General features: G+C 36.4%; 1 protein-coding gene across 1 annotated transcript in view; it reads left to right on the top strand.

Moving 5' to 3' along the window:
- GRIK2 (glutamate ionotropic receptor kainate type subunit 2) overlaps nt 1-27,305 on the top strand; it is a 432,872-nt gene that overhangs the window by 261,389 nt on the left and 144,178 nt on the right. Inside the window, exon 11 of the mRNA XM_086461343.1 lies at nt 25,814-26,037. Coding sequence (XP_086317469.1) covers nt 25,814-26,037 — 224 coding nt within the window. The remainder of the gene's footprint in view (nt 1-25,813; nt 26,038-27,305) is intronic.

Here is a 27,305-nt window from a genome sequence, read left to right as displayed (position 1 = left end):
TAGAAAGAAAGGTGCACAGTTTACATAAAGATAAAGAGTATTAAAATAGAATCTAAATTTTCAAATAAACAGTTTAAATCTGAGCTTAGTCACTTTACATAATTTCTTGGGCTCAAAAATGTAAGTAAAATGAAGATGTTATCTGAACTGAGCTCAGCATATCATCTCGGTCTCAGGCTTGAAATTCTATAGTGTGAACAGAGACTGAAGCCTTTACATCAGGCTTTTAAGGGTTTTCAATCACCTTTCCCATAGTTTACTTGCATTCCTTCTTTCTTTAACTGTTTTACTCAATGTTCACATATGCCATCATTCTGATACTGATCTTCAAACAATGACTAGTTTCCTTTTGAATAAATGGTAAATACTGAAAAAGTGAAAGATTAGTTTAGTGATTCCTTCCCTTTGACAACTGATTGATAATGAATTCTTGTTGGAAAAGACAGTGGAATCTATAGCTGCAGATGGAAGAGAAATATTCTCTGGGACAGCAAATATAGATGAGATTTCCCTATGAAAAAAAAAAAAAAAATTCTCCAGTTAAGCAGTCTGGTTTCTTCACCACAATTTTTCTTTCAATATTTTACCTTCCTCTCTGGTTAATTCAAGACAAGGATGTTTCAGAGAGGGAGAGCTAGAATCGAGGTATCTCCATCCTTTGTGGATGCATTCTTTATTCTGACTTGCTGCCTTTGGTTCAAGGACTTTATTCAAGGATAGATTTATCAAATGGATTTTAAACTGAATTATAAGTTCTGGAGACTTCAGGTGGTTCTGTGGTTTTAGAAGTTGTTACGGCATTGTATTATATCATATGAGATATATAGCGTGAGTGTGTAAATTATGTTCCCCTGTAGCTAGCAGATACTGATAGAATAAAAATAGATAATTTTGCTTTTTTTCTGCTAGATACTCTACTTTACAGCTCCAAAATTACTTCAAAACATTCTTATCATTGTGTTCTAAAGCAGGCAAAAATTACCGTTTTATACTTTCCCAGAGATATAAATGAAAGTGAAAAATCCACTGGGAAGTAATTTGTGATTATTATATACCATTAAAAATAACCTTTTTATTTTCCTTGGCTCTTTTTTTGAAGGATTCTTCTACAGCACAAAGCCTATGCATTACAAATAGACTTTAAGGCTTGCAGGTCTATTATGATTCATAAATAATTACAGAAAAGGTCCAATTTTTAGATTATGACTGCTCTTTTATTATAAGTGAGGATTAAATGGGAACTTTTCTTTGTATCTCAGAAGAGTAGTGTTTTCAGCTTGAAGGAAGTTAAGACTTATGCAGCTGGACAATTGGAAAGCACTACTTCATTTGAATTAACTTTAGACATAGCTTTGTGTTTTACTTCAGTATCTTCTGAATGTTTTAAAATTAATATATTACTAATAAATGCTTACATCCAAAATGCTTACGTTCATAAAAATATTTTTATTCTTTTGTTCTCACAATGAGCCTCTTATTCTCACAATAAGAGAATAGTTTCAGATGTTTATATAATCAGTTTAAAATGTTTCTGGAGACATCATCTTCCAATAACTTTTCTTTTTCTTTTTTTTTTTTAATCCTAATTTAAGGGCCTTATGTTCTTGAAGGAGTAGAGCCAAGCTTTTGTATTACTGTGTAAAAGTGAAAAAAAAAGCTTCTAATAAACGACTATATAGATTTTTGGTTGCTTTCTTTTTGAGACAAAGAAAAATCTATATGAGAAAATAAATTTAAGTTTCTTCCATTTTTTTCTTTTCTCTTCCTCCCATTTTCAAATGCAGTTTCATCACATTGTTTGGACTCTATCTCTTTCCTTCAGTCTTACAGCAAGTCCAGCTGTATAGAGCCTCATAAGAAAAGGCTAAGGAGCTTCTCTTGCCTCTTCTCCTCAAGGATAGATACAGTTTTCCTCCTTGTAACTTTAATGCAAAAGGTCTGATAGTTGAGATGTTTAATACAGTGCAGGACAGTTTAGTCATGCCCCTTTCATTAATCAAAATCTCAGAAAATTTGATAGTAGCAGGGAGTTAGAGACTCTTTAGGAGAAGAAAAGGTTGAACATTCTCTTTTTGCACCAACATTCTATGTGCTAGGCAATAAAAGCTGTGGTCTGTCAGTGGTCTTTAGAGCACCATATCTGCTTTATGGCTGCCTCATTGTATTAGTGAAAACACTGGTCTGATATCAACATTTTCAAAGCTATGTATAGCACTTAACTCCCACTGTTTTTTTTTTTTCCAAATGATGCTCCTATATTAATGTGCTGACACTTACTTATCTGCTACTACATATTGAACATTATTATTAGTCCATTCTCAAAATATTTCTCCATCGGGGATCACTGGATTGTAACATCTTCATTTAATGTTTTTTTTTTTATCAAATAAATGCTACATCACCTTCTCCTTTCTCTATTTCTAGGAATGACTTAGTTGTTTTTTGCAAGACTGTCTAGATTTTTGCTAAAGGCTGCTGTCATTGTCATCAGGTTCAAACAGTAAGAATGTTTTGCAGGACAACCTAGTTAGTAAACAAGAGGCAGAATATCAGTAGTGACTTTAGAAATCTGTTCCTACTTCTCTGAATTTGGAAAATTTATCCCTCTTCCTTTATGGCCAATATTTATGACTGTGAACTGTCATTCATTTCATATTTCTTTAAAAATATTATAGATGTCATAGTTTAAGTGGATATATGAACTAAATATGTATTAAAAAAAAAGGCCTGAAATATAACACAAGTGGAGATTCAAAAAACGATGATTTTCCAGAGAACGCCTTTATATTTGACAATATTTGAGTACACTGCTGATGAGAAGTTAAACTGGTGCTGATAGAAAAATAGTGAACTAGTATTGTAAGATCTTACTCAGGATTTGCAAGAAAGATTTCAAACTATATAGGCCTTAAGTTTAGAACATTGTCCTCTATTGGTCTTTTAAAATATTTATTCCAATCACTTTTACACCTATAAAATTAGCAATTTTAATCCAGAAATGGTTATTTCTCCTTCTTTAATACATTTTCCATTAATTCATAGTATAGATTAACCATGTAATCACATAATGATGTATCAGAAAATAGAAATGTAAAGAAACATACCACAATGCAGAACTTATTCTAACTCATATTTCTGCAAAAATTTACCTTTTTTCCCTCACCTACCTTTCTCCATCTAAACCTGCATGTCGGACTTCTCTTAATGTTCATCTTAGCTATCTTACTGTCAAATGAAATTGAACATCACCAAAGCTTACCTCACTATTTTTTATTTGTCTTTTTTATTCCTTCATTCTTGTCACTGTTCCCAACACCAACATTCTCATCAAAGTTCAAGACCATAAGGGAGTCATTTTAGATATCTTCCTCTGTTTTCTTTCCCATAGAGACTGTGTTCACATTTTGCCATATCTTCTATAAATCTTGAAAAATCAACCTTTTTTTTTCTTTTGTTTTCTTGCCCATACAGTAAAATAGCTCTCAGGCCAGACCTTTCTTTTGTACATTTGCCTGAAGCAGCGCCCCCGTTCCTGTCTTCTAAGACGTTCATTAATTAGTTTCTGGAGCTCCACGTTCCTCACTGGTTTGACCTAACACAGTATATGTGTGCTTTTCTCTAATTTTGCTACATCAGTGCGGGAAGGGGAGCAGAATGAAGCCCCCATAATCCAAGCGGAAATAGTTAGTGACCTACTACACCGCTTAGACACATACAAGTCTATAGGGCTAGGTGGGTTCCATCCAAGGGCACTGAGGGAACTGGCAGAAGTGCTCATCAAGCCACTTGAAATCATTTAACAGCAGTCCTGGCTAACCAGGGAGAAACCAGTTCACTAGAAGTTAGTGAATGTGATGCCCATCTACAGGATGGGCTGGAAGGAGGATCCAGGGAACTATAGGCCTGTCACTCTGACCTCGGTGCCGAGGAAGGTTATGGAGCCTTGAGTGCCATCACATGGCATGTACAGGACAATGAAATGATCAGGCCCAGTCAGCATGGGTTTATGAAAGGCAGGTTCTGGTCTACTTCTATTACAAGGTGACCCACTCACCTTGGGTGAGGGAAAGGCCGTGCATGTTGTCTACCTAGATTTTAGTAAAGCCTTTGACACTGTTTCCCGCAACATTCTCCTGGAGAAACTGGCTGCTCATGGCTTGGATGGGCATTCTCTTTGCTGGGTATAAAACTGCCTGGATGACTGAGCCCAAAGACTTGTGGTGAATGGAGTCCAGCCCCGTTGGTGACTGGACACAAGTGGTGTTCCCCAGGGCTCAGTATTGCAGCCAGTCCTATTTGGTATCTTTATCAATGATCTGGATGGGGGATTGAGTGCACCATCTGCATCTCCAGTTTGCAGATGACACCAAGATGAGCAGAAATGTTGATCTGCTTGAGGGTAGAAAGGCTTTTCAGAGGGATCTGGACAGACTGGATTGATGGGCTGCGGCTCTCTACAACTACCTGAAAGGAGGTTGTAACAAGGTGCGTGTTGGTCTCTTCTCCCAGGTAACATGTGATAGCATGAGAGGAAACAGCCTCAAATTGGACCAGGGGAGGTTTAGATTGCATATTAGGAAAAATTTCTTCACCAAAATGGTTGTCAAGCATTGGAACAGACTGCCCATGGAAGTGGTTGAGTCACCATCCCTGGAGGTATTTAAAAGTGTAGATGTGGTGCTTAGGGACATGGCTCAGTGGTGGACTTGGTAGTGTTAGGTTAATAGCTGAATTCGCTGATATTAAGGTCTTTTGCAACCTAAATGATTCTATGATTCTATGTTGTGTTTTTATTTCCATATAACTATTGCTGTTTGAATCATGACAGTATCACTGAAACCCCTTGGTATTTTATTTTTGTGTTCTTCAGAAACTGTTAGTAACAGTTGTTCACATTTCATCAGAGAATTTGACTTTGAAATGAATGCTAAAATAGATTTTGTTTGTTTGTTTGTTTTCTAGTTAAGAGAGTTTACTGAGTGTAGCTGTTGTTATTAAAAACTTTTTTTAATTAGAAATTCTTTTGACAGGTATTTTACAATCAATTAATAATAACTGAGTTTCTCTGAAATTTGTTCTGGTTTTGGTACTCTATAGAGGAAGGTAAACAAAATCTATTAAACATTTTAATTAAAAGAGGTGATGATAAAATTAAAACTGTAGGATCAGATTTGAGTTTAGGATGAAAAGTTGATCCCAGTCAATTTAGGGTCTTATCGATTTTCCTTTTGAAGACTTGGGTAAAGAGTTGTTGTTGGCACGGAATATTTTGGCTTCAATAAAATAAAAGAATTCTAGGACACAAGATTTATGTCAGTTATCTCAAAAATAATTCTTCCCCTGCTACTATATCATGTCAATGGTGAGATAACAGGTAATGATATACATATTTTAAAATTTTCTCTAAGTGAGTAAACAAGTAAAAGATTTTTGTTGTAAGAAAAAAAAATCATTTTGATGCTATTCTGTCTTAGTTCTCCATACTTGAAGTATTATTTTTAAACTCCTTAGAACAGATACTACTCACAGTATATTAAAATACATTATAATGTGTCAAGCAGTGCAAAATAATGAGTCTATTGTTAACACTTGTCTTGTCTGAAAAAGAATCAGCTTGAGAGTAAGATGTCCTTCCATCAGCATCTGTAAAATGAGTGTGCATCTTTTGTGTAAGTACTTGTGCAAAAAACCCTAAACCAAAACAAAATAGGACAAAATCCCCAAGCCCACAGAAACTTAGAGCACTGCTTAATTTGCTTTGTTTTCTGCTTTTTTTGCAAAGCTACTTATTTGCATTCTTAGAAGGGGAAACGGGGTGCATGTAATTGCAGTATTTTATTTGGTAACAATTTTGAGTTTCTGCATTCTTGCCATGGTAAAGATTTCTTTATTATAAGTGTATAAGTTATTGAGGCTTTTTAAAATGCCTTGGTTTTGAAGGACTTTTCTTTCTTTAAATATACTAACTATAGAAAACCTATGTACAATATACGTGTGAAGCAGTTTAAAAAAAGAGATCTTACTTCTTTTACATATAAATTATATATTGAAATTTGCAATTTATGATCAATATTAAGGAAAAAAACCCCAAACTCCTGCTGTATCTTCCTTTAAAAAGAAGTGGTGTTAAGTGCATTATATATACCTTTTTTTTCCCCCCTCTATAAATAACATTATTTTAAAGATCTGATAATCCTGAGCAGATTTTCTTTATTCAGAGAAGTGATATTTTTGACTTGTGCTCATTAGCATGTTAAAATTGATACAATTTTGATGACCATTTCTGTGCATGTCAAATTATTTGCTGAGATAATTAGCATTATAGCAATATTGATAATTTTAATTAATAAAAATGGCATTTATCTATAAAAAACATGGAATTTGAGAGGGTAAACAATGTGATAGTTTTATGAAACAAGAGCAGCTTGTGTAAGAGACTTGAAAGGTAAATTTTGGCAATGCCTACCTTTACTCTCAGTGTTATTATGTAAACAAGGTACTAATAATTGCAGATATTCTCAAAAAGGATGGAGGATTTTGATATGAACTCTTTTATTTCAGATACATTTTTAGAGCCTACTTGACATCTTACGTCAGGCTTCATAAAACCAGTTTCAACTAGAGTACAATTCCACAGACTAGAATGTTGTACCTCAGATGAGAAGACAGGCTATGAGAGACTAAGTTCAGGACTAAAGTGTCTAAATGAATGTTTTAGTAAAAGGTTCCTGTTGGAGCACTAGCTATGTAGGCTTCTGTTTTAGCCAATAGAGATCTAGTGACAATCATACCAGAGCCAAGAGATAAATTCGACCTGTCCTCTAAAGCTGTGCTCAATGCAGTCATTCAGGTTAGATGCTCCATGTTCTCAAGCACATCTGCATAAGGCAGCAGATGTGACAGAGGACATTTGTCCTATTCTAGGGCAACACATTTGAGGATAGGTTGGCTATCCAAGATAGACATATTCAGGAACACAAAACAGTTTTCTAAAAGTTGGTCACCTGAATTGGTCTTCAGACTCCATCCTCTGTATTGATTAGAGCTTCTCTGATTGTGATGGGAGTTTAAACTGCTATGGATTAAGCCAGTGCCACTAGTCTGGTGCCACTTGATTTTCCTTAAGCTGTTCAAGACGCTCACATAGTGCTGGCAGATCTAAGACCTGTGGGAGACCCTTTTGTTGATGGAACAGCAACTACAGGCATGGGGACACCTTAGAGCATGTCATAAGCTTTAGTCCAATTCAGAAAAGGGCCTGGAATAAGTGCCCAGGCATCTGCCTTTTGGCGTTAGCTCACACTTAGGTCTTGGTTGAAGCAATTGTGAGGTTACAATCTGTCTTTACAAAATTATATTTGTACCACTCTTGCTACAGTATTCATTGAGTGTTCATCTTATTTTTTTTTAATTACTGTCATTAAGTGTGAGTACATAGGTTCCTCTCTCAATAAAGCATACTAAGACTTTTCCAAATGCCAATACTTGCTTATGCAAGTAAGCATAACTGTTTTCTCACAGAATGATGCTATTTTCCATGCGTTATGTACCTTCATAACAAGGGTGGTTTTTTTTGTTTTCGTAATTTTTCTTTACCTTTAAATAGATATTTTAAGCTATCTGGATAGAACTCTTGTAATTAATTTTTGATTTTTTTTTTTTTTTTTTAGGCTAATAGCATAAGATAAATTATCTTACAAATGTTAGTTTAAATTAATCATCTTGTTTCTTAGATAAGACAACATGTTTTTTTTGGGGAGTGACCACATGTATTTGTCATAAAAATGAAAAACAACATCCAACTAGCTTGCACGTACTTCAGTTTCACATTCAAAAATAGGCTTAATAACGCCTAATTCTAGGGTTTTTTTTTTAAACACATGATTTCTGTTGATGAGACAGTTTACATGATGCATAATATTACTCATCAACACAAATTATTTTCACATAATAAAGTTATTTTTTGTTTTTCTTCCATGGCAAGGAATATTCAGACTATTCAGGCTAAAGGAAATATGTAAGAAAAGGGGAGAGACAATGTAAGTGCTACTGTTCGAGGTGGCAAAGATAAGTGTGACAGAGATCTTTAATAAATAATAGGAAGGAGTGATCACGTGAGTGTAGTAGATAATGTAACAGGTTTATAAGCTTATGTCAAGGGAATTCCAGTGGAATTCACTTCCGTTCTGGTGGACCTTGAACTCACTAATGCACCACGAGTTCTGGTGGGACTCAAACCCGCCTCCTTTCTAGGAGGACTCAAACCCACGAGTGTGCCTCTGTTTCTGGGGACTCAAACCCACCCTTGTAACTTGGGAGCCCACTGCTGACCAAGGAGAGAGACACAGACAAAGTGTAGAATTACAGAGGATTTTATCTTAAGCGATGAGCATGTGATGCCACGGCCTAATAGTTGGGAACCCTGGTATTGAGGAAGGCAGAGTTTATATATGTTACAATATAGTTGTGTAGAGTAATCAAATCACCTTTCTATATATTACATAAAATTGAACTCTGATCCTTCTTGGAGACAATATTTTGAGAGGTAACATTCCATAAAAGTGTTTTGGCAAGTCTACAATTAAAGTATAGTTGTTGCTTGAACCAGCAAATCTGGGGAATATAGATAGATGCTATGCTGAATGACTTTTGATTTCTGTTGAAGCTGTTTTGTGTTATTTTCTAGTATCTTGGCATTTTATTTTATTATTACCTACTCTCTTTAAAAAAAAGACAATTCCCTTTTTTCTGTACTCTCTGTATGTTTAAATAATACCATTTGTATTTTGGTTTTCTTATCCTTATCTGCTTGTATTTTCAGCTTTCTAATATTTTGTTTATAATTTATCTCTTTCCTGGTTTGTCTGTTTAGCCATTTGAAGGCCATCTGTTTTGAGTGCATTCTTATTTCTTGGTATACATTTATTTACCTTGCAGATTAAGCATTACTGTTCTGTGCTGAACCATTGTCTGAATTTCCAGTAGTCATTATTAGTTACATTTGTTGTTATATTGGCAGTTTTCCAGCACTACTCTCTCTTTAAACAAAGATACTAATTCACATCATTTAATATTTAAAAATAGTATTCCAACTCCTTCCAGTTATTCTGTGTCACAATAAAGTATCCATAATTCTTTAACTGTTACGTACCTGTAACGTATTTTTATGTGTATGTTCACTGTTTTAAATATTCATACTATCTTTCAGTTATTGTTTGCTTACTTTCTTTTCCTCATTAAAGTACCTTTTCACTTCTGTCTAAAATCTGTCTTGGTGTCTATAGGATAATTTATTATGATAATTCATAATATGCTAGAAAATATCACTTGTGGGTTTTGTGCCTTTCAGTCTAATTGCTAATTCATTAATCCACAACTTGAAATGCTCTGACCTTTTATTTCCAATGTTGTTTATCTCTATACTCACTTACAAGATGACAGGCACTTAATTTGCATGTCTTCTTAGTCACTCTCTAATAAAGGCTGTATATGATATTCCCATGGAAAAATGTACAAAGAGATCCTAACTCAGAGCAAATGTGGTGCAGAAAATCAACTTCAGATTGAGTGTAGCAAACCATGAAAAAATGCCAGAGGAATCCAAAACCTCAGTAATCTTAAACATCAAGTAAGCTTAGGTCAAGTGCAAAATATATATGTTAATCCAGTGAGGACCATAGCAGAAGTGCATAAATGAATTCCCTATTAAATTGCAGGCAAAGGGTGTGTTACTAATTTCAAGTACAGGACAGACTGAAGATGTATTTTGCAACAAAAGACCAGTTGATAGTGAGCAATTATTTTCCAAAGAGCAAGAAACTTTCACACAGTCTGCGTTTAGTAAAGCAAGACCCAGTAATATTTCTAATATTACAGTAAGTCAGAGAATAATAATGTATTCACTTTTTCTTAATAGACATAAATGTTACTGCATGGTCTTTTATGCTGATCATGTCCAAGAGAAACTTGATGAAAATTTTTAAGTTACTTGACACCAGAAGTGGTAGGAGACTTTAACAGTCAGGTCTTCTCAATAAGTGCTCTGAGTTGTGTGAATTTTTTCTAATGATCTGTACTCAGGGAGCTGTTTATCTGAAAATTCTTGAGACTAGAGGCAAGTGAATATTGCCTTCTTGTTCATTTAACTACAGTATGCCTATGTAGTGTTTTTCACAGTTAGGCTGTTGTGAAAATTAAAATGAGAAAACCATAATTTTAACCACTACTAACGAACCTTTTTCTTTTAAAATCCCTTTTCTTTTGCTATGTGAAAATAATTTTTCTTCTTTTACGATATCTGTTTTTTCTCCTTTTCATTTTACCAGTCTTATTGAATCCTATCAGTGAATTACCAAAGAACAGAACTTACTTTTTAGAGCAACATCTATGCTCTGTCTTTTGACGTTCTGCTAGATAATTCAGGATTTTATTTAAAGTATAGATTAAATTCAGGAAGTACACTAAATTATTTTAGTAGCTGGGATCCCTCATGATAGATATCATGTTTTGCTGTGTAAATCTGTTAGTTTGCAATTTCTATTCCTTGCCTTGATCGTTTTCCTAACTGGCCACATTCATAAACAGGGTGTTTGCCCCCTCCCCCCCCCCCCCCCCCCTTATTTTTTAGGTGTGTCCAGTCACAGGTTCACAAGTTTCTGGAAATGGTGGGTTCACAAGTTTCTGGAAATGGTGGGAAATAATTTAAAATGTTCTCTGAGAAGTTACTGGCAAAAGAATGCTCACAATGGGTCCAAATATTTTAGAGCTGGGTGAAAGAGTTAGTGTATAAGCATTAACACGGAACATGTTTTAAGTCTAACCAGCATAATCCCCTTTTATAATTACTAGCTATTTGGATGTACCTGGCTAATGCACTTGGTTATATTAAATGATTACATTTCAGTTACAGATAAAAACTGTACAGTGAATAATTGGAATTCATTTTCACTGCACTGCCAGTGAAGTGAATCATAGCCCATCAAGGCAGCGTCATGAAGTTTTCTAAATGAGACTGCAAAAGATAACTCTTTAGGTCAAGCATCACCTATGCTTACAGCAGTGATTAGGAACTGATTGGATCCAGGGCTGATGCTGTATTCGTAAAAGTGTTACATTTGTCATATCTTCATACAATTATCTGATCTTTACAATCTCTTTTGTTGCTATAATGATAGTGAAGAATGGTAGAAAATAACACAGGGATTATTGTTTCTGTGTATATGTCTACTGAAGTGAAATAGATGTGAAAATTAGAATTCCCTAATAGCAGAGTAAATTTTCATTGGGACCTATCCCTTTTATTAGGTAAATTCAGGTGTCTACATTTTTATTCAGTCTCTTCTGGTTCAGAAAAGGTTGGTCGTTGGGGTTGGCCCAATTTAGTAGAAATTAAATTACCTGGAGAAAATTGATGAAACAACTTCTCTATTCAAATATGTGCTTTTCTTCGAAGGAGGTGATTTGCAATACTCATTTTCATGTCAAATCTTCAGGAAATTATTTTTAGAGCTTATTGTGAATCTGTTCATTCAGTCTGTTTCTACAATATCTATACTTCAGTGTACAGTATTTGATCACTGCAAAGATCAAAATCAGTTGAGCTGCACGGGGAAAGCTGATTTTTACCAGTATTCCAAATCTTCCCTTAGTCCTCCTCTCTGCTTACTTGGATCTTATTTTAACCTTATTCTTCCCAGAAGTAAGGAGTTTGATTGCATACTTGGTAGATCAGGAATTCAGAAATTCTGCTCATAACTCTGAACATGGAACACTCTGAACATGTTCATAAGCAAAGTTGCTACTTCACCTCTGCTTGGATTTTCTTCATCTGGAAATGGTAACAGAAGAATTTTGAAAGACTTGAGGGGACCTCTATAAATCAACTAGAGGTGTAGGAATAGGAAGCACAATTAACACAAACAAATGAGTTTTTAATATTGTTACTAATACTAAAAGCTCAAAAAAAGCTCTGTGCTGCAGTTTGCCTTTTGCTTATCTCCAAAGCTTTTCAACACATCTAAAGGTGAACATTTCATGGAAGGTAGGGAGGAAGGACTGTGGAATCTTGGATTATGTCGACTTTCAGCAAAACAGCATTTTGGTAAAACAGTTTCAGGATCTGTTGGCAGGAGATATGTCCCTGGGAATGATGCCCAAAACACATCACCCATACTTTTGGGGAACTGGAAGGTATTAATTCTGATCTATTATTCTTACAGCATCAAAGATAATTCAGTTGTTTAAGAAAATTATACAAAAATCTAACATTTAGAGTTAAAAAAGAAAAAGAAACTGCCAGTGAAGCCTTACTTAAGTTCAAAACACACAAATGAATCTGATTATGTATGTGCGTGTGTTGGGAAGAAAATTGTGTTACTTTATCACAATAGCTTGAAATGAATTTGAACAGTCAATTTTTATTCTGCTGTTTCCTGACCTCTGAGGGTCTGATTAGTGGTAACGCGTGGTAAATTCCAAAGCCGAGTAACTTATCTTCCTGCGAATGAATGTATGTTAGTGTGAAACATATATATATGCACACTCACACACATTTTCATAAGAATGACTGCATATATGTATTTGTAAAGACTGAATATCTATTTTGATGTGAATGTGTGGGACATGGTACTCATAAAGTGCTAGCAGAAACTGTGAAACAGTCATTGGATAAATAAGTGACATACTGACACAATGCTTTATACATAAAAATGGTTAAAAGTTTTATTTTCAGGTTGTAAAACCAAGTTTAAAGAAATGAAATGTATTAAGTTTGAAGAAAGATTTTTTTACTTCTTGCTCTGCTTTAGAAGTGTATACAATAACCTGTTATTGGAAATAAAATGTTTATTTATAGTATGGAAAATAGATTGTTAACTAGAAAGAAGTTTTATGTCTGAGGCAATGTGGGTTTTGTCTTAAAAATAGAGCACTAACGTAGACGTATTTTGGAAGATTATTTTGTTATGTGAATTGGTATTGTAAAGAATGCTTTACTTATTCTAGGCTAAATGTCTTGTCAAAAATGTATCAAAATACTGTTATATACAAATCCTCAAGTCATGCTTCAAATGCATGGTAATTGATTATCTTTTTTTTAGTTTCTAAACTTAGCTTGCCTGGATAGAAAAATAATTAAGGTCTTTCAAAATTTCATGTGCAACATTCAGCCCTGTCACTTCCATGTTTTATGATTTTCAAGTTAGTTTTAAAATGATCCTCCTGGCCCTCAAAAGAGATATTGAAATACTGTAGTATTTCATAATTTCAAAACGTAAAAACAAAACTAGTGTAAGATCTACACTTATATTATAATTACAGTGTAATAATAAAGAAAGGACGAGACAGTTAGGAAAAGGCTTCATGGAAGCACAGTATCATTGCTCCTCTCTGGACTAGCCCTGTTGCTATCAGACACCTGCATAAAGGTGATAGAGTTTTGGTGAAAGAGCAATAGCAGCTTAGATTACAGCAGGAACATGATTTCAGATGTCACTCAAGTGTGCCTGAATCAGAAAACTAGAACCAGGCACCAGCAAAGAGTGCCATTGTACCAACCATGCTCTGTGGCACTGAGAGATAGCACATTTAAATTCTAGACTTAACTGTCCTGCGTCCAAATTGATATTATGTTATCTCTAGAACTTCAATTGAATTATTTACTATATTTAAATGTTTAAGTAGAGGTGTCTTTAAGAAAATTGTTCTGCAGCGTAGCTATCAGACAAGAATATTTTTCCCTTTTGTCTTAATTCTCCACTGTAAACCAGTAATATAGAAATAAGAGAAATGAGATACATGCCGTAACTTAGTATTTAAATCCTTGCAAGATTTAAGTAATTTCTGCTTGTTTTGTAATTCTAAAAATTATTTTATCTATTTACTTAACTACTTATATCTTAACAGGAAACCAACAATATTACAGGAAGTTTTAGGAGACTGTATGCCAAACCTAGTTTCACTACTTGCAAACTTTCTTCCTCTGTCTGCATCCAGACTAGAAATAAAAATGCAGTTTTGTTACAGAGGTGTGTATAGTGTATTGGAAAGAGAAATTAATTACATGGCAGAATCAAAGAACTGTTGAGGTTGAAATTGACTGTAGAGATCACCTAGTCCAAATCCCTACTCAGAGTACAGTCAAGTAGAGCAGGTTGCCCAGGGACATGTCCCAGTAAGTTTTAACTGTCCCAGGGATGGAGACTCCACATCTCTAGGCAACTCGCTCCAGTGTTTGATCATTTGTGCAATTAAACGGGGGGGCAGGCTTTTTGTTTAAATGGAATTTCCTGCGTTTCAATTTGTGCCCATTGCCTCGTCTTTTGCTGGATACCACTGAGAAGGCTCTGTCTCTGTCTTCTTTACTTCCCCTCCCCACTTCAGTTATTTAGTTATTTGTATTTGTTCATCAGATTCCCTTGAGCCTTCTTTTCTTCAGGCTAAACAGTCCCAGCTCTCTGAACTCTCTCCCCTTATGACAGGTACCCCAATCTCTTAATCACTTCTGTAGCCCTTTGCTGGATTCATTCCAATATGTCTCTGTCTCTCTTGTGCCAGGGAGCCCAGACACGGACCCATCACTCCAGCTGTGTCTCACCGGTGCTGAGTAGAGGTCAACCACCACCTCCCTCAGCCTGCTTCTGCAATGCTTCTGCCTAATTGATCCCAACTCGTCACTATCCTTCCATGTCTGTACTGGTGCCTGGGTTTATGCTTCTCAGGTGCAGCATTTGGCGTTTTCCTTATTTGATCTTCATGAGGTTCCAGTCTGCCTATTTCTCCAGGCTGTTGGGGTCCTTCTAAATAGCTGCATAACCCTTAGGTTTATCAGTCACACAGTATAATGTGCATACTTGCTGAAGGTGCACTCTGTCCTCTCATCCAGCTCATTAACGAATATGTTGAACAGTGTCTATGCTGATGTTGACCCCTGGAATACATCACTAGCAACTGATCTCCAGCTGGACTTTACGTCACTAACCATAGCCCTTTCAGTCCAACAGCTTAGCCAGTTTTAATTTAACCTTGTTGTCCACTTATCTTGTCTGTACTTCATAACTTTGTGTTCAAGCCTGTTATGGAAAACAGTGTTGAGAACCTCACTGAAGTCAAGATAAACAACATTCAGTGCTCTCTACTCATCCACCAAAGCCAGTCATTTAATTGTAGGAACCTATTAGGTTGGTCAGACAAGTTTACCCCTTTATAAATCCATGCTCATAACATTCAATTATCTTCTTGTCCTTAGTATGACTTCCAGGATTTGCTCCATCACTTTCCCGGGAATTAATTTGATACTGAATGGCCTGTCTTGAAGACAGGAGTGACATTTTTTTCCTTTTAGTCCTCAGGAACCTCCCCTGATCTCCACAACCTTTGAAGGATAATTGAGATTGGCTGACATTAGCCAGCTTCCTCAGCATTCATGGGTGTATCCCATGGGACTTGTGTATGTGCAGTTTGTTTACATGTTCCTTCACCTAATCGTCCGTCACTGAGAGTTAAGTCTTCCTTGCTCCAGACTTGCCTGGTGTTCTTAGAGACCTGAGATTTCTGATGACCAGTCTTCTTACCAGTAAAGACTGTGGTGAAGCATATATTTAGTACCTCTGCCTTCTCCATGTCCTTTATCATAGAATCAGAATCATAGAATGTATTGAGTTGGAAGGGACCTCAAGGTCATCTAGTCCAACCCCCCCTACAATAAACAGGGACATTTCTAACTAGGTCAGGTTACTCAGAGCCCCATCAAGCCTGATCTTCAATATCTCCAGGGATGGGGCTTCCAGTACCTCTCTGGGCAACCTGTTCCAGTGATCCACTAACCTCATATTAAAGAACTTTTTCCTAATGTCCAACCTAAATCTACCCTTTTCTAGCTTAAAACCACTACCGCTTGTCGTATGGCTACAAACCCTTGTGAACAGTTCTCCTGCCTTCTTATAGGCCTCTTTCAGGTATTGGAAGGTTGCTATAAGATCCCCCCAGAGCCTTCTCCAGGCTGAACAACCCCAACTCTCTCAGTCTGTCTTCACAGGAGAGGTGCTTCAGCCCTCTGATCATTTTTGTGGCCCTCCTTTGGACATGCTGCATCAGGTCCATGTCCTTATTGTGTTAGGGACTCCAGATCACCAGGTTCCCTGCCCCGTTCAGGAGCAGTTCCACATTTTCTCTATTCTTCTTTTTATTGCTTATGTGCTTGTGATAGCCCATCTTGCTCTTGATGTTCCTCACCAGATTCAACTCCAGATGAACTTTGGCTATTCTAACCCTGTCTCTGCATTCCCGGACAGTGTTGCTATATTCCCCCTGGGTCACCCGTTCCTGCTTCCACCTCTGGTATTCTTTCTTATGTCTAAGTTTCGTCAGGAGCTCCTTGTTCATGCAGGCCTCCTGCCATCTGTTCTTGACTGCCTGAATGTGGGGATAGGCAATTTTTGAGCTTGGAGGAGATCATTCTCATCCTTGAAAATCAACTGGCTCTCTAGGTCCACTCCTCTCTCCAGGATCATCTCCCATGGGAGTCCTCCAAGCAGGTCCCTGAAAAGGCCAAAGTCTGTTCTCATGAAGTCCAGCGTTATAATCCTGCTTGTTAGCTACTTCCTCACTTGTGTCCAGAAGTTGTCATCACTACAGTCTAGCAACCTCCTGGATTGCTTGTACCCTGCTGTGTTGTCCTTCCAGCAGATATTGAAGTAGTAAAGTCCTCCATAAGGACAAGGATATGGGAACATAGGGGTTCTTCTAGTTGTCTGAAGAACTTGTTCAAAATAATGCATTGCATTGACAGACTTGCAAATATGATAGTGACAACATTCCAGCCTGTCAGGAGAAGATACATGATTCTGTTCATTACACAAAATAAAAGGCACCATGGCATGGGAGGTAGGAGGAGCCTCTCCACAGATAGGATCTGCACAGTGTGCCAGGGAAAGATCCATCTGGGATCTGTCCAGTGCTGCACATAAGTAGAGTTCCCTGCATCAGAAGGGATGTGAGATTTATTTTGCATTTATATTTCTCTTTTTATTGTATCTTATTAAAATAGATAATTTATTAAGCCATTTGTTGTCAAGTCTTTCTTACTGAGATCCAGAAAGAACCCTGCATCATCTCTCTGTCTCACCTCAAACACATGCCCTTTTATGCAGATATGCATTGCCTGTAATCCCGTCCATTTAATGCATGAAGTTCAGCTAACCTGTCATGGATTACAGTGTAAAAGTTAATGCAAATCTGTTGTTGAAAATAAACATAACAAATCCATGATTTTCTGTGAACTATTTTCCCCTCTTCTAAATACGTGAAGAAACATGTTCAAGTGAGAAAGTACGACTGAAATTTGAAACTTAATTGCATGCAAAATACGCTTGTATGAAGCTGCAGTGTATCCTTCATAGTTTTGTGATGGTAGTTAAGAGATGTAACTATTTATTGATGCAAAACTGTGTCTATGTGCATGTGCACCCCCCTCCCCTCCTTATATCTCTTCATAGTAAAAGCTTATTTTGCCCAGTATCCCGACTTCCTTCTTAGCCAATAAGAAACATCAAAAAAATTGTATAAGAGTGAATAGAATATAGTGATATTTAGACCATCAGCAGAGAGTTGTGAATAGTGTTTTACTGAACTATAAGATAGGGTGGGGTTATTTTTATAAAATAGTATTCATTAATTTCTTCAATTATTTGAAAACATTTAAAGTTTCTGCATCCACAGGTCCTGAAAGCAAGGAGTTTTACAGCTTACTTAATATTTAATGTTAAGAATATTTATTTGTTTCTTGTTCTGAGCTCATTTTATTTGCTGTCCTCCACTTGGAGGAAGCAGTTAATGACCTGCTTTGCCACCTGGACATCCACAAGTCTATGGGGTTGGATGGGATCCATGGAGAGTACTGAAGGAGCCGGTGGAGGAGCTGGCCAAACCACTCTCCCGCATTTACCAGAAGTCCTGGTTAACAGGGGAGGTCCCAGGTGACTGGAGGCTTGCCAATGTGACACCCATTTCTTGTAGAAAGGCCGGAAGGAGGATCTGGGGAACTACAGGTCCACCAGCCTGACCTCAGTACCAGGGAAGGTCATGGAGTGGTTCGTCTTGAGGGCGCTCACATGACGTGTGCAGGACAACCAGGGACTCAGGCCCAGCCAGCATGGGTTCATGAAGGTCAGGTCCTGCTTAACAAACCTGATCTCCTTCTATGACTAGGTGACCCACCTAGTCAATAAGGGGAAGGCTGTGGATGTCATCTACCTGGACTTTAGCAAAGCCTTTGACACAGTCTCCCACAGCATTCTCCTAAGAAAGCTGGCGGCTCATGGCCTAGACAGGTGTACACTAAGCTGGGTTAAAAACTGGCTGCATGGCCAAGCACAGAGAGTGATGGTGAATGGAGTTAAATCCAGCAGGTGGCCAGTCACAAGCGGTGTCCTCCAGGGCTCAGTGTTGGGACTGATCTTGTTTAACATCTCTATTGGTGATCTGGATGAGGGGATTGAATGCTCCCTCAGTAAGTTTGCAGATGACACTAAATTGGGTGGAAGTGTTGATCTGCTCGAGGGTAGGAAGGCTCCGCAGGGGGATCTGCACAGGATGGATCGATAGGCCGAGGCCAATTGTATGAGATTCAACAAGGCCAAATGCCAGGTCCTGCGCTTGGGTCACCACAACCCCATGCAGAGCTACAGGCTTGGGGATAAGTGTCTGGAAAGCTGCCCAGTGGAAAAGGACCTGGGGGTGCTGGTTGACAGCCTGAACATGAGCCAGCAGTTTGCCCAGGTGGCCAAGAAGGCCAACAGCATCCTGGCCTGTATCAGAAATAGTGTGGCCAGCAGGAGTAGGGAGGTGATCATGCCCCTGTACTCGGCACTGGTGAAGCCACACCTCGAATCCTGTGTGCAGTTTTGGGCCCCTCACTACAAGAAGGACATTGAGGTGCTGGAGCGTGTCCAGAGAAGGGTAACGAAGCTTGTGAAGGGCCTGGAAGTCTTATGAGCAGCAGCTGAGGGAACTGGGGTTGTTTAACCTGGAGAAGAGAAGGCTGAGGGGAGACTTTATTGCTCTCTGCAACTACCTGAAAGGAGATTGTAGTGAGGCGGGGGTCATTCTCTTCTCCCAAGTAACAAGAGACAGGATGAGAGGAAATGGCCTCAAGTTGCATCAGGGGATGTTTGGATTGGACATTAGGAAAAATTTCTTTGTTGAGAGTGGTTAAACATTGGAACAGGCTGCCCAGGGAAGTGGTGGAGTCACCATCCCCGGAGGTGTTAAAAAACCATGTAGATGTGGCAGTTCAGGACATGGTTTAGTGTGCATGGTGGTGTTAGGTCAACGGTTGGACTTGATGATGTCAGCAGTCTCTTCCAACCTAATGATTCTATGATTCTTTTTGTGCAAGTTGACATAGAACAATTCTTCTATAATCTTTTTACTTTGAATAATTTAGTGACATCCATAAACATTGTTACTTAATTCTATTCACTTTCTCTTTGGGCAGTAGTTAGGCTAGGAATTTGACTACATCTGCCTGTCATGGTGATCAATGTTTTTTCTTGTTATATTGTGTGTTCTTATTCATTATGTGTTTGTAACCCTCTGTTGATCCTTGTCTTCCAGAATGGAGTACTTCACATAATACAAGGAATAAATTATAACAGTAATGACATTCTTAAGTGTTTCATAGATTTCATCTCACAAATATCAGAAACATTATAACTCAGCTATCACAGATTTCATCTTTAGGATTTGTATTTTGTTTTTGTTAAAGCTGATCATTAATAAGTTTATCCTGGGATCTTCAGTATTTAAATAATGCCTAGAGCTTGGATAAGCTCTATTGAATTTAAATAAATGTAACAAGTTTTTCAAATGACTTAACTTACATATACCCTAGGCAGAGCAGAACTAAATTAGTACCTAGTGCATAAAAACACTGCTAACATTTTTATTCCTTAGATTTGTGAAAATATTTTTTGGCAATAAAATATGTAGTCAATACTTTATAATTATGGCACATGTAAATCATTACATAATATATGAAGTTTTGAGAGTATACACAGTATTAAAATACTTCTGTTTTTATTTCACATATGATGGAGGTCTCCAAAAAGGCTGTTTTTTTTTGTTATTGTATATAATAATAAATTTTAATTAAACCTAAGACCCTGGAATTTAATGATTCATTGAGAATTTCAGTGTGTGGATTCTTTTAAATATAAACTCTGGTCCTTGTGATGGCTGTATCAAAATGCAGCTGGAGGAGATGAGTGTACAGGACGTTGATTTTGTCCATCTTAATGGGTTTTATCCCATTAATTAATTAAGCTGATGAAATGATAGATTTCAAAAAGTTGTCAATTGAGAATTTTTAATTGATAAGAAGGGAAATGATCTATCTATCCTGCAGTGATCTACTTCCATCCAAATGATATGCAAAAACATTGTTATTAATTTTGATTCCCTTGTAAAAATTTGCAGTGACAAAGTGATACAGAAAAGTGTGAGCAAGTCAAATTTGACAGAAAACTTGATTGTATGATGAAATTAATTCACTGAAAGAATTTGATAAAAACTCATATATATGAGAACAGAATTTACTTCAAAATTAAAAAGTGTGGGATTTTTTTCCTGAGTGCAGTAAGTGAAAGTATAGGTGACACAGCTGGTTAAACAACTGGACAAAAAACACTTCAAGGGCATTGTGGTAAGTCTAGAAAGTGGGAAAATGCTATCTACAAAACAGGAATGAATGCTACCTATGTATTTCATTTCAGGAAGCTGCACTGGAGCATGGTTCCAGTAATTTTCATGTTTAATAACCATTTCTGGTGCAAAAATAAAATTTTTGAAAAAAAAAAGTGATAACTGTAAAGAACTGCAACATTTTAATTAATTTAGTATTCTTACAATTTTTTAATTTTTTGTTTTGTTTTGGTTTAGTTTGTTTTTTTTGAATAGGGAGTCTTCCTTTCCTGAACCCTGAGCCGCAATATCTACACTGTCTTGTAAAAACTGCCTTCGGCAGTTTGCCCATTCTGTGGGTATATTAATCTTCCTCTTCTTACTATTATAAGAACACTTTGTGGAAAACTGCTGGATTGAAGTAAGAAGAATTAAGGCTGAGACTTTATTATTGTTGTAACTTAATGTCATCCGTCTTCCTGCTAAGTGTAGTTTTGTGGTCCACTGCCTCTAGTTGTCTTAAATAAAATTTGTGTAAGTGTTGATTAAAACAAAGTTGGTGCTAAATACTGCAGCGAAACAGCATCCTATAAATCAACATATAGAAACTTTGTGACTATTTTGAATCAGTACTCATGTTACATCTATGTTAAATCTAATCCTTGCTGGCATAGCTAAATGAGAATGGACTAGAAAAATGTCTACATTTACTAACCTTGTATAAGAGGAAACAACATAAATTAACTAATTACAGAGTTCCTGATAGTTTTAGTACTAGTATATTTCCTTAGTTAATCATTCAGAGATTAACAAAGGAGTAAAAGAAAACAATACCAAAACTCAGTTCTAGGCACTGTGAGGTTGATCAAAAGACATGCTCCATCCTATTTAAAAGCAGTTTAGGAAGGATTCAAAATATTTTTTGTCTAGTTGAATTAGTTGTATTCATGTAGCAAATTGTTTGTGTAGTAGTGGAAGGCACAACATTTCCACCTTTTTTTTTTTTTTTTTTTTTTTTTTTAAGGTCTTGATCTTTAGGAAGATGATCTTGTTGGTTACTAGATCAGGACCTTTTAAAGACAAGGGCTTGTAGTTGACACAATGATTAGTTACCATAGCTGTTTAAGGCTTTACCAAGAAAAATATTAGCCATGCTGACATAAGGATGTCTAAACAAATGAAACAGCTATGAAATATTACTGCATGTCAGTAAAATGAGTAAACCACCTGTCTTTCAGTAACTTTTTGTTGCTGAACAGTAAATACTGAGAAGCAGCTCAGCAGGTAGAAACAAATGTGTAACTTGAGCCAGTACCTGTTGAAACTGTCATTATATGTTGCTTTATTATATTAAATTACTTTATTATGTTAATAAAGTAACAACTGATGAAGTTGCATCTATATATGATATCATTAGCAATTAACCTGAAATTGTACAAATCAAGATCCCGCAAATAGGAAAGTGTGACATCTAAGCTCAGCTATCTAGTCTGGACATGTTTTGGACTTTATGGTACATTACTTACATTTGGCAAAGGTAACAACTTCTAGTAGCAGCGTTTCAGGATCTATGAGGAGGTTGTCAAGAAGACACTGCAGGGCTCTTCACAGTGGTGCCTGGCAGGAAGACAAAAGACAATGGGCATACATTGAAAAACTCCAAGATAGGTGTTGCATAATCTCTATAAACTACCTGCCCCAGTGCTTGTCTGTAGAAACTATTTCACCATGTGGACAGACAAGCAGTGCAACAGGTTATCCAGAGAGGTTACATAGCCTCCAACCTTTGAGGTTTTCAAAACTGGCTGGATAAAGCCCAGAGCAACTTGGTCTGATCATGTGGATGACCATGCATTGAACAGGACTTTGGACTAGAGGTGTCCTCATGTCTCTTCCCACCTGAATTGTCCAGCACTTAAAGGGGGCCTTCAGGAAAGATGGGCAGGGACTCATTATCAGGGAGTGCAGTGGTAGGACAAGGGGTAATGGTTTCAAACTGAAAGAGGGGAGATTTAGACTAGAACTTAGGAAGAAATTCTTTACTGTGAGGATGGTGCACTGACACAGGTTGCCCAGAGAAGCTGTAGCTGCCCCCTCCCTGGCAGTGTTCAAAGCCAGGCTGGATGGGGCTTTGAGCAACCTGGACTAGTGGAAGGTGTCCCTGCCCATGGCAGGGGGGTTGGACTAGATGATCTTTAAGGTCCCTTCCAACCCAAACCATTCTATGATTCTATGAATGCAAGATTGTTATTTCCTCTCACTTGACATAATTAAAATAAGAATTTATTGTGTGGAGTATTTTTCTCCAGTCTCTGCCATCTACTGTTGGCATTATTGTCTGCAGTGTGCTCCTTCATAATGTGATATGGCTACTGTTTGTGTTGCTGTACAACTCTTCCATTTTGCTCAGGACTGCACCTTGTATTGGAATGTGCTTGTCAGACTTTTTTCTAATTGCTATTTTAACCTTTAGTTGGTGCAGAGCTTTTCTCTGTAGCGACTAGCTTATCCTCACTAGTCCTTGGATGCTGTTATAAGAAGGCCTTCACCTCAGGTACTCTAAGGTCAAGAATAAGTGCTATTTAGTACTATGGTTTCAGATAGATAAGCCTTTTTTTCCTTTAAAAAATAGAATCATACATAAATTAATTCAAAAAAAAAAGGAATCATGCATCATTGCCAAGAGAGACAAATATTTTTTGTTATGGAACATATCACAAAGCCATTTTAGGATGTGCACATTTGTTGATGTTAATAAATATTGGTTGATAAAATCTGAATTTTACTGCATTCCTCTCCAATTCATCCTGAGAAATTATCTAAAGAGTGTTCTCTTACTTGTATTTCTTCATTGTTGAAGAGTGTAGGAGAGCTTACTACTGCATTTCTGGAAACTTGGCCCCTTATTTCTCTTTCTTTCAAGTAGAACCATTTCAGAATGAAACAGTTGCTGAGAGAACTGAATAATTTGGAGATAACATTTATTGGCAAAAGTGGTTACATGTGGCGGTATTACATTTTTATGTCAGTCATTCTAGCAGCTTTTTGTTTCCTCAGTCAGTAAAGACTCTGAATTTTATTTTTGCTGAGATGCTTATTTTTTGTTCTTATGGTGGTATACTAGTTCAAGAATATGGAAACAGAGTTACTCTGAAGAAAATCTTGAGATATCACGATAGAGCCGTATATTTTGGATCTGTGCATCACTAGGTTGGGATACCTGATTGTCCTGTTCTGTCATACGAGACATGCATTATTTCTTGTTTGGTTATTTTCTGAATTTCATCTGCAACTTCCCTAGAACTTTGCTCTACTGAAGATAGTTACAACCCATATTCACCTGTGTATGGTTTTGTTTTTATCTAATAACTGAGAGTTGGATTTTGTATAGTATTTGCAAAAGAAATGAATTGTTATTCATTAAGGCTCTGTTAATGTTTTAAAACCAAAATTCACAACTGCCAATAACCTTCTGAAAGATCTATTATTTCTGTCTTTGGGCAGCTGCATTTTCTGATTTTTTTTTTTCTAGTGAGTTGGCTTCAGAGTCTTAGGGTAAGGACTGCTAATTGCCTCACAATCTGATAGCTTGAGTTGTTATGTTTCTCAAACTTCTACATATTGACCTGTAACTTTTAATCCAAGTTAGGTTTAGTTTCTTACTTTACTGTTTTCTTTCTGCATCATCTGGAATATCATCAATAATATGCAATTCATAAAAACTCAGCTGCTGTGGGATAAAGCCTTGCTGTTCTGATTAATACGTATAAATTCTGAATACCGCCATTGTTATTGGTGGTAAATTACCAGTAAATTAAGTGTATGCCATGTTTTTGACCAGCAAACCCTTACCTAAAAAAATGAACTGTGCCAACAGAGTTTCACATTGTAACATAGAAGTACTTTATGTAGATCTAATGATATTAAAGATGTTCATAACAACAATAGATGTTGGAAGTTGAGGCAACAACAAAAAAAGGGAACATTGAAATGCTAGAACATTGTGTGGGATTTTGAGTGTCCACAGTATACACAATACCAGCTGAGCAAAATAAAGTATATCAATGTATGAATTCATATGATTTTATTGGGAATAAAATCTCTGGATCTTGATTTAGAACTGGCATACTGAAAATGGTTTTATTTACAGCTATGTTACCTGGGTAACAGTATTTCACGATAGCGATATCATTTCTGTCATTACATACCTATATGTACCTATAGTTTACAAGGAAGTCTTAGTTTACAGTTTGCCAAGTCTTGTACTGTATAATTTTTCGCTCTGAACTTCCCTCTTTCATATATGCATATGTACATGCACACACATACACACAGAGTAGACTTTCAAGAGCTCTTGGCAGGGATTAAAAGAAAGTGCTGTAGATTTCCTGACACTATGATTTCCACTAAGTTTTGAATAAAAAAATAGTATATAACATTTACTATTCTCCTATGAATTATTGCCATAATAACTAAAACTAAATGTAAATTGACAAAATATGCTCTATTGTATGAGTTTATTTGAAATGCTGCAATTGATTAATAGTCAGTTATCTACAAATTTCATGGTGATTTCTGCAAACCAGTAAGAACAGTTGTACTTTGGTAGAACTTATTCCCTGTAGCAACCTTTCAGGTGTAGCAGTTCCCATTTTAAAATGCTCTTCATTTTCTATCTATATTTTTATTCTAAAATAAGCAGAACTGATTCCTGCCCCTTTGCCTACACTTGTGCAAGTATATTCACATCTGCTTCACAAATATGTTAGCTTCTAAAAAGCACAGTGAATGAGTGACAAAGAGAAGACATATGTTGATATATACATTTAAAAAAGTTTTAAAAGACTTGAAAACGGATGTTCATGATTTCTGCAAGATACAATGTTTTTCTTCATTTCTATCCCTGTAATAGTGCTTTTAATTTTCTCTAGATGCTGACATGTCCGTTTAGCAAATAGGAAATAGAATAAATCTGTTTCCTCACTTACAGGGAGAAGAGAACTCTAAATTTCAACCTACCTAGTACAAGAACAAATCTCCTCCATGTAAAGTTTGTGTTTTGCCTAATCTGTTTGTCTGCTTCAATCTGTTTCTTCTGACTTATGGTCTGTTTCTCTTTTTGTATTTCTGTTAACAGAAAGCTGACCTTGCTGTTGCGCCATTGGCAATTACCTATGTTCGAGAGAAGGTCATCGACTTTTCCAAGCCCTTTATGACTCTTGGAATAAGTATTTTGTACCGCAAGCCCAATGGTACAAACCCGGGCGTCTTCTCCTTCCTGAATCCTCTCTCCCCTGATATCTGGATGTATATTCTGCTGGCTTACTTGGGTGTCAGTTGTGTGCTCTTTGTCATAGCCAGGTAACATGTCAACTTTTGTGATTTTTTTGGCAATTGTTATCATCTTTTTCTTATTAATAATTGTCAAAAGTCACAAAAATTTTCTTACTTTCATACTCTTATATTTTAACTTCATGATGTACAGAAGAATAATTAATGATGAGGGTTCTCACTATTAATTTTCTCCACTAAGTCTCTAGTTTGTTATGTCACTAAGTCTTGAGTATACCGACTAGTTTTCTCCTTTTATTTACAAATTTAGAGACACTAGAAAGTTTACAAAATGTCTTTTCCCAACTACACTGTGTTTAGAAAGACAAGGGTTGACATTTTATTTTGTTAGCCTGATTTCATTTGATGCTATGGTGCTTAATCTCAATTTGAGTACTTAGCTGCCCATGTTAATCCTAGATTCCCAGCTGGGCCTCTACCTGTTACAAAACAAGTTTCTTTATATAGATCAGTATCTTAGAAGTAGGGTAACAATATTTAGTTTTTAATTGTGTGCTAAGTAAAATCACTGAGATACCTCACATAATTTAAAGTCCCAGATTGAAATGTATTTGGAAGCATGTTTAGCTGAACTTTCAGAGCTAAGGAACTCAGTACAACAACTGTTAAATTATAAGTTGATTAGATATATAGTCTCACTTTTAAAATTTGTTTTCTTCAACACAGACAGGCAGGAGAACATCTTTTGTCAAAAATTCCCATTATATTTACCTTTTCCTTGTCAAGTAGTTAAGACATGCTCACAGAAATATAGTCTCACATTTTGTAACTTTGACTTTTGCTATGACAGCAAAAAAATTTCAGAACAGTAAATCAGTGATTCCCAGGGGTGTAAATGTAATCTCTTTTGCAGAGTTCTCCTCATAGTCACTTTTAAATATTTTCTAAATTAAATATATATAAACTATATTGGCTTTTATCTCTTTAATAAGATTTTCTGTTTGGCTTGATAATGCAGTCTCACTTCAGCCTCAAGATTTTTATTATTTCATTCTGTGGTACACTTCATATTTTTCTTTTCCTATTGTGTTGTAGTTGATATCAGGGTTCTCCATCTTTCTTTGATACTATCCACTTAATTTTGGAGAAGTTGTATCATTCCTCTACTAAAGGAAGAGGTGATATTTTTAGAAACTGATTTAAAAGTAATTTAACAAGATCACCTGTACATAAGATACTTGAGGTATTGAAATAGTATAGATAACACTGAATATTCTGTAATGAATAAATTTGATTGTGTGCCTTCTTTAAATGTCTGCTTTAAAAAGCCAGACTTA

The sequence above is a fragment of the Leptosomus discolor genome, chromosome 2, assembly GCF_034619465.1.
Source record: "Leptosomus discolor isolate bLepDis1 chromosome 2, bLepDis1.hap2, whole genome shotgun sequence".
In the NCBI taxonomy this organism is placed as follows: Eukaryota; Metazoa; Chordata; class Aves; order Leptosomiformes; family Leptosomidae; genus Leptosomus; species Leptosomus discolor.
Note: the sequence above shows the minus strand (reverse complement) of the source record. Positions and strands in the feature narration are given on the sequence as shown.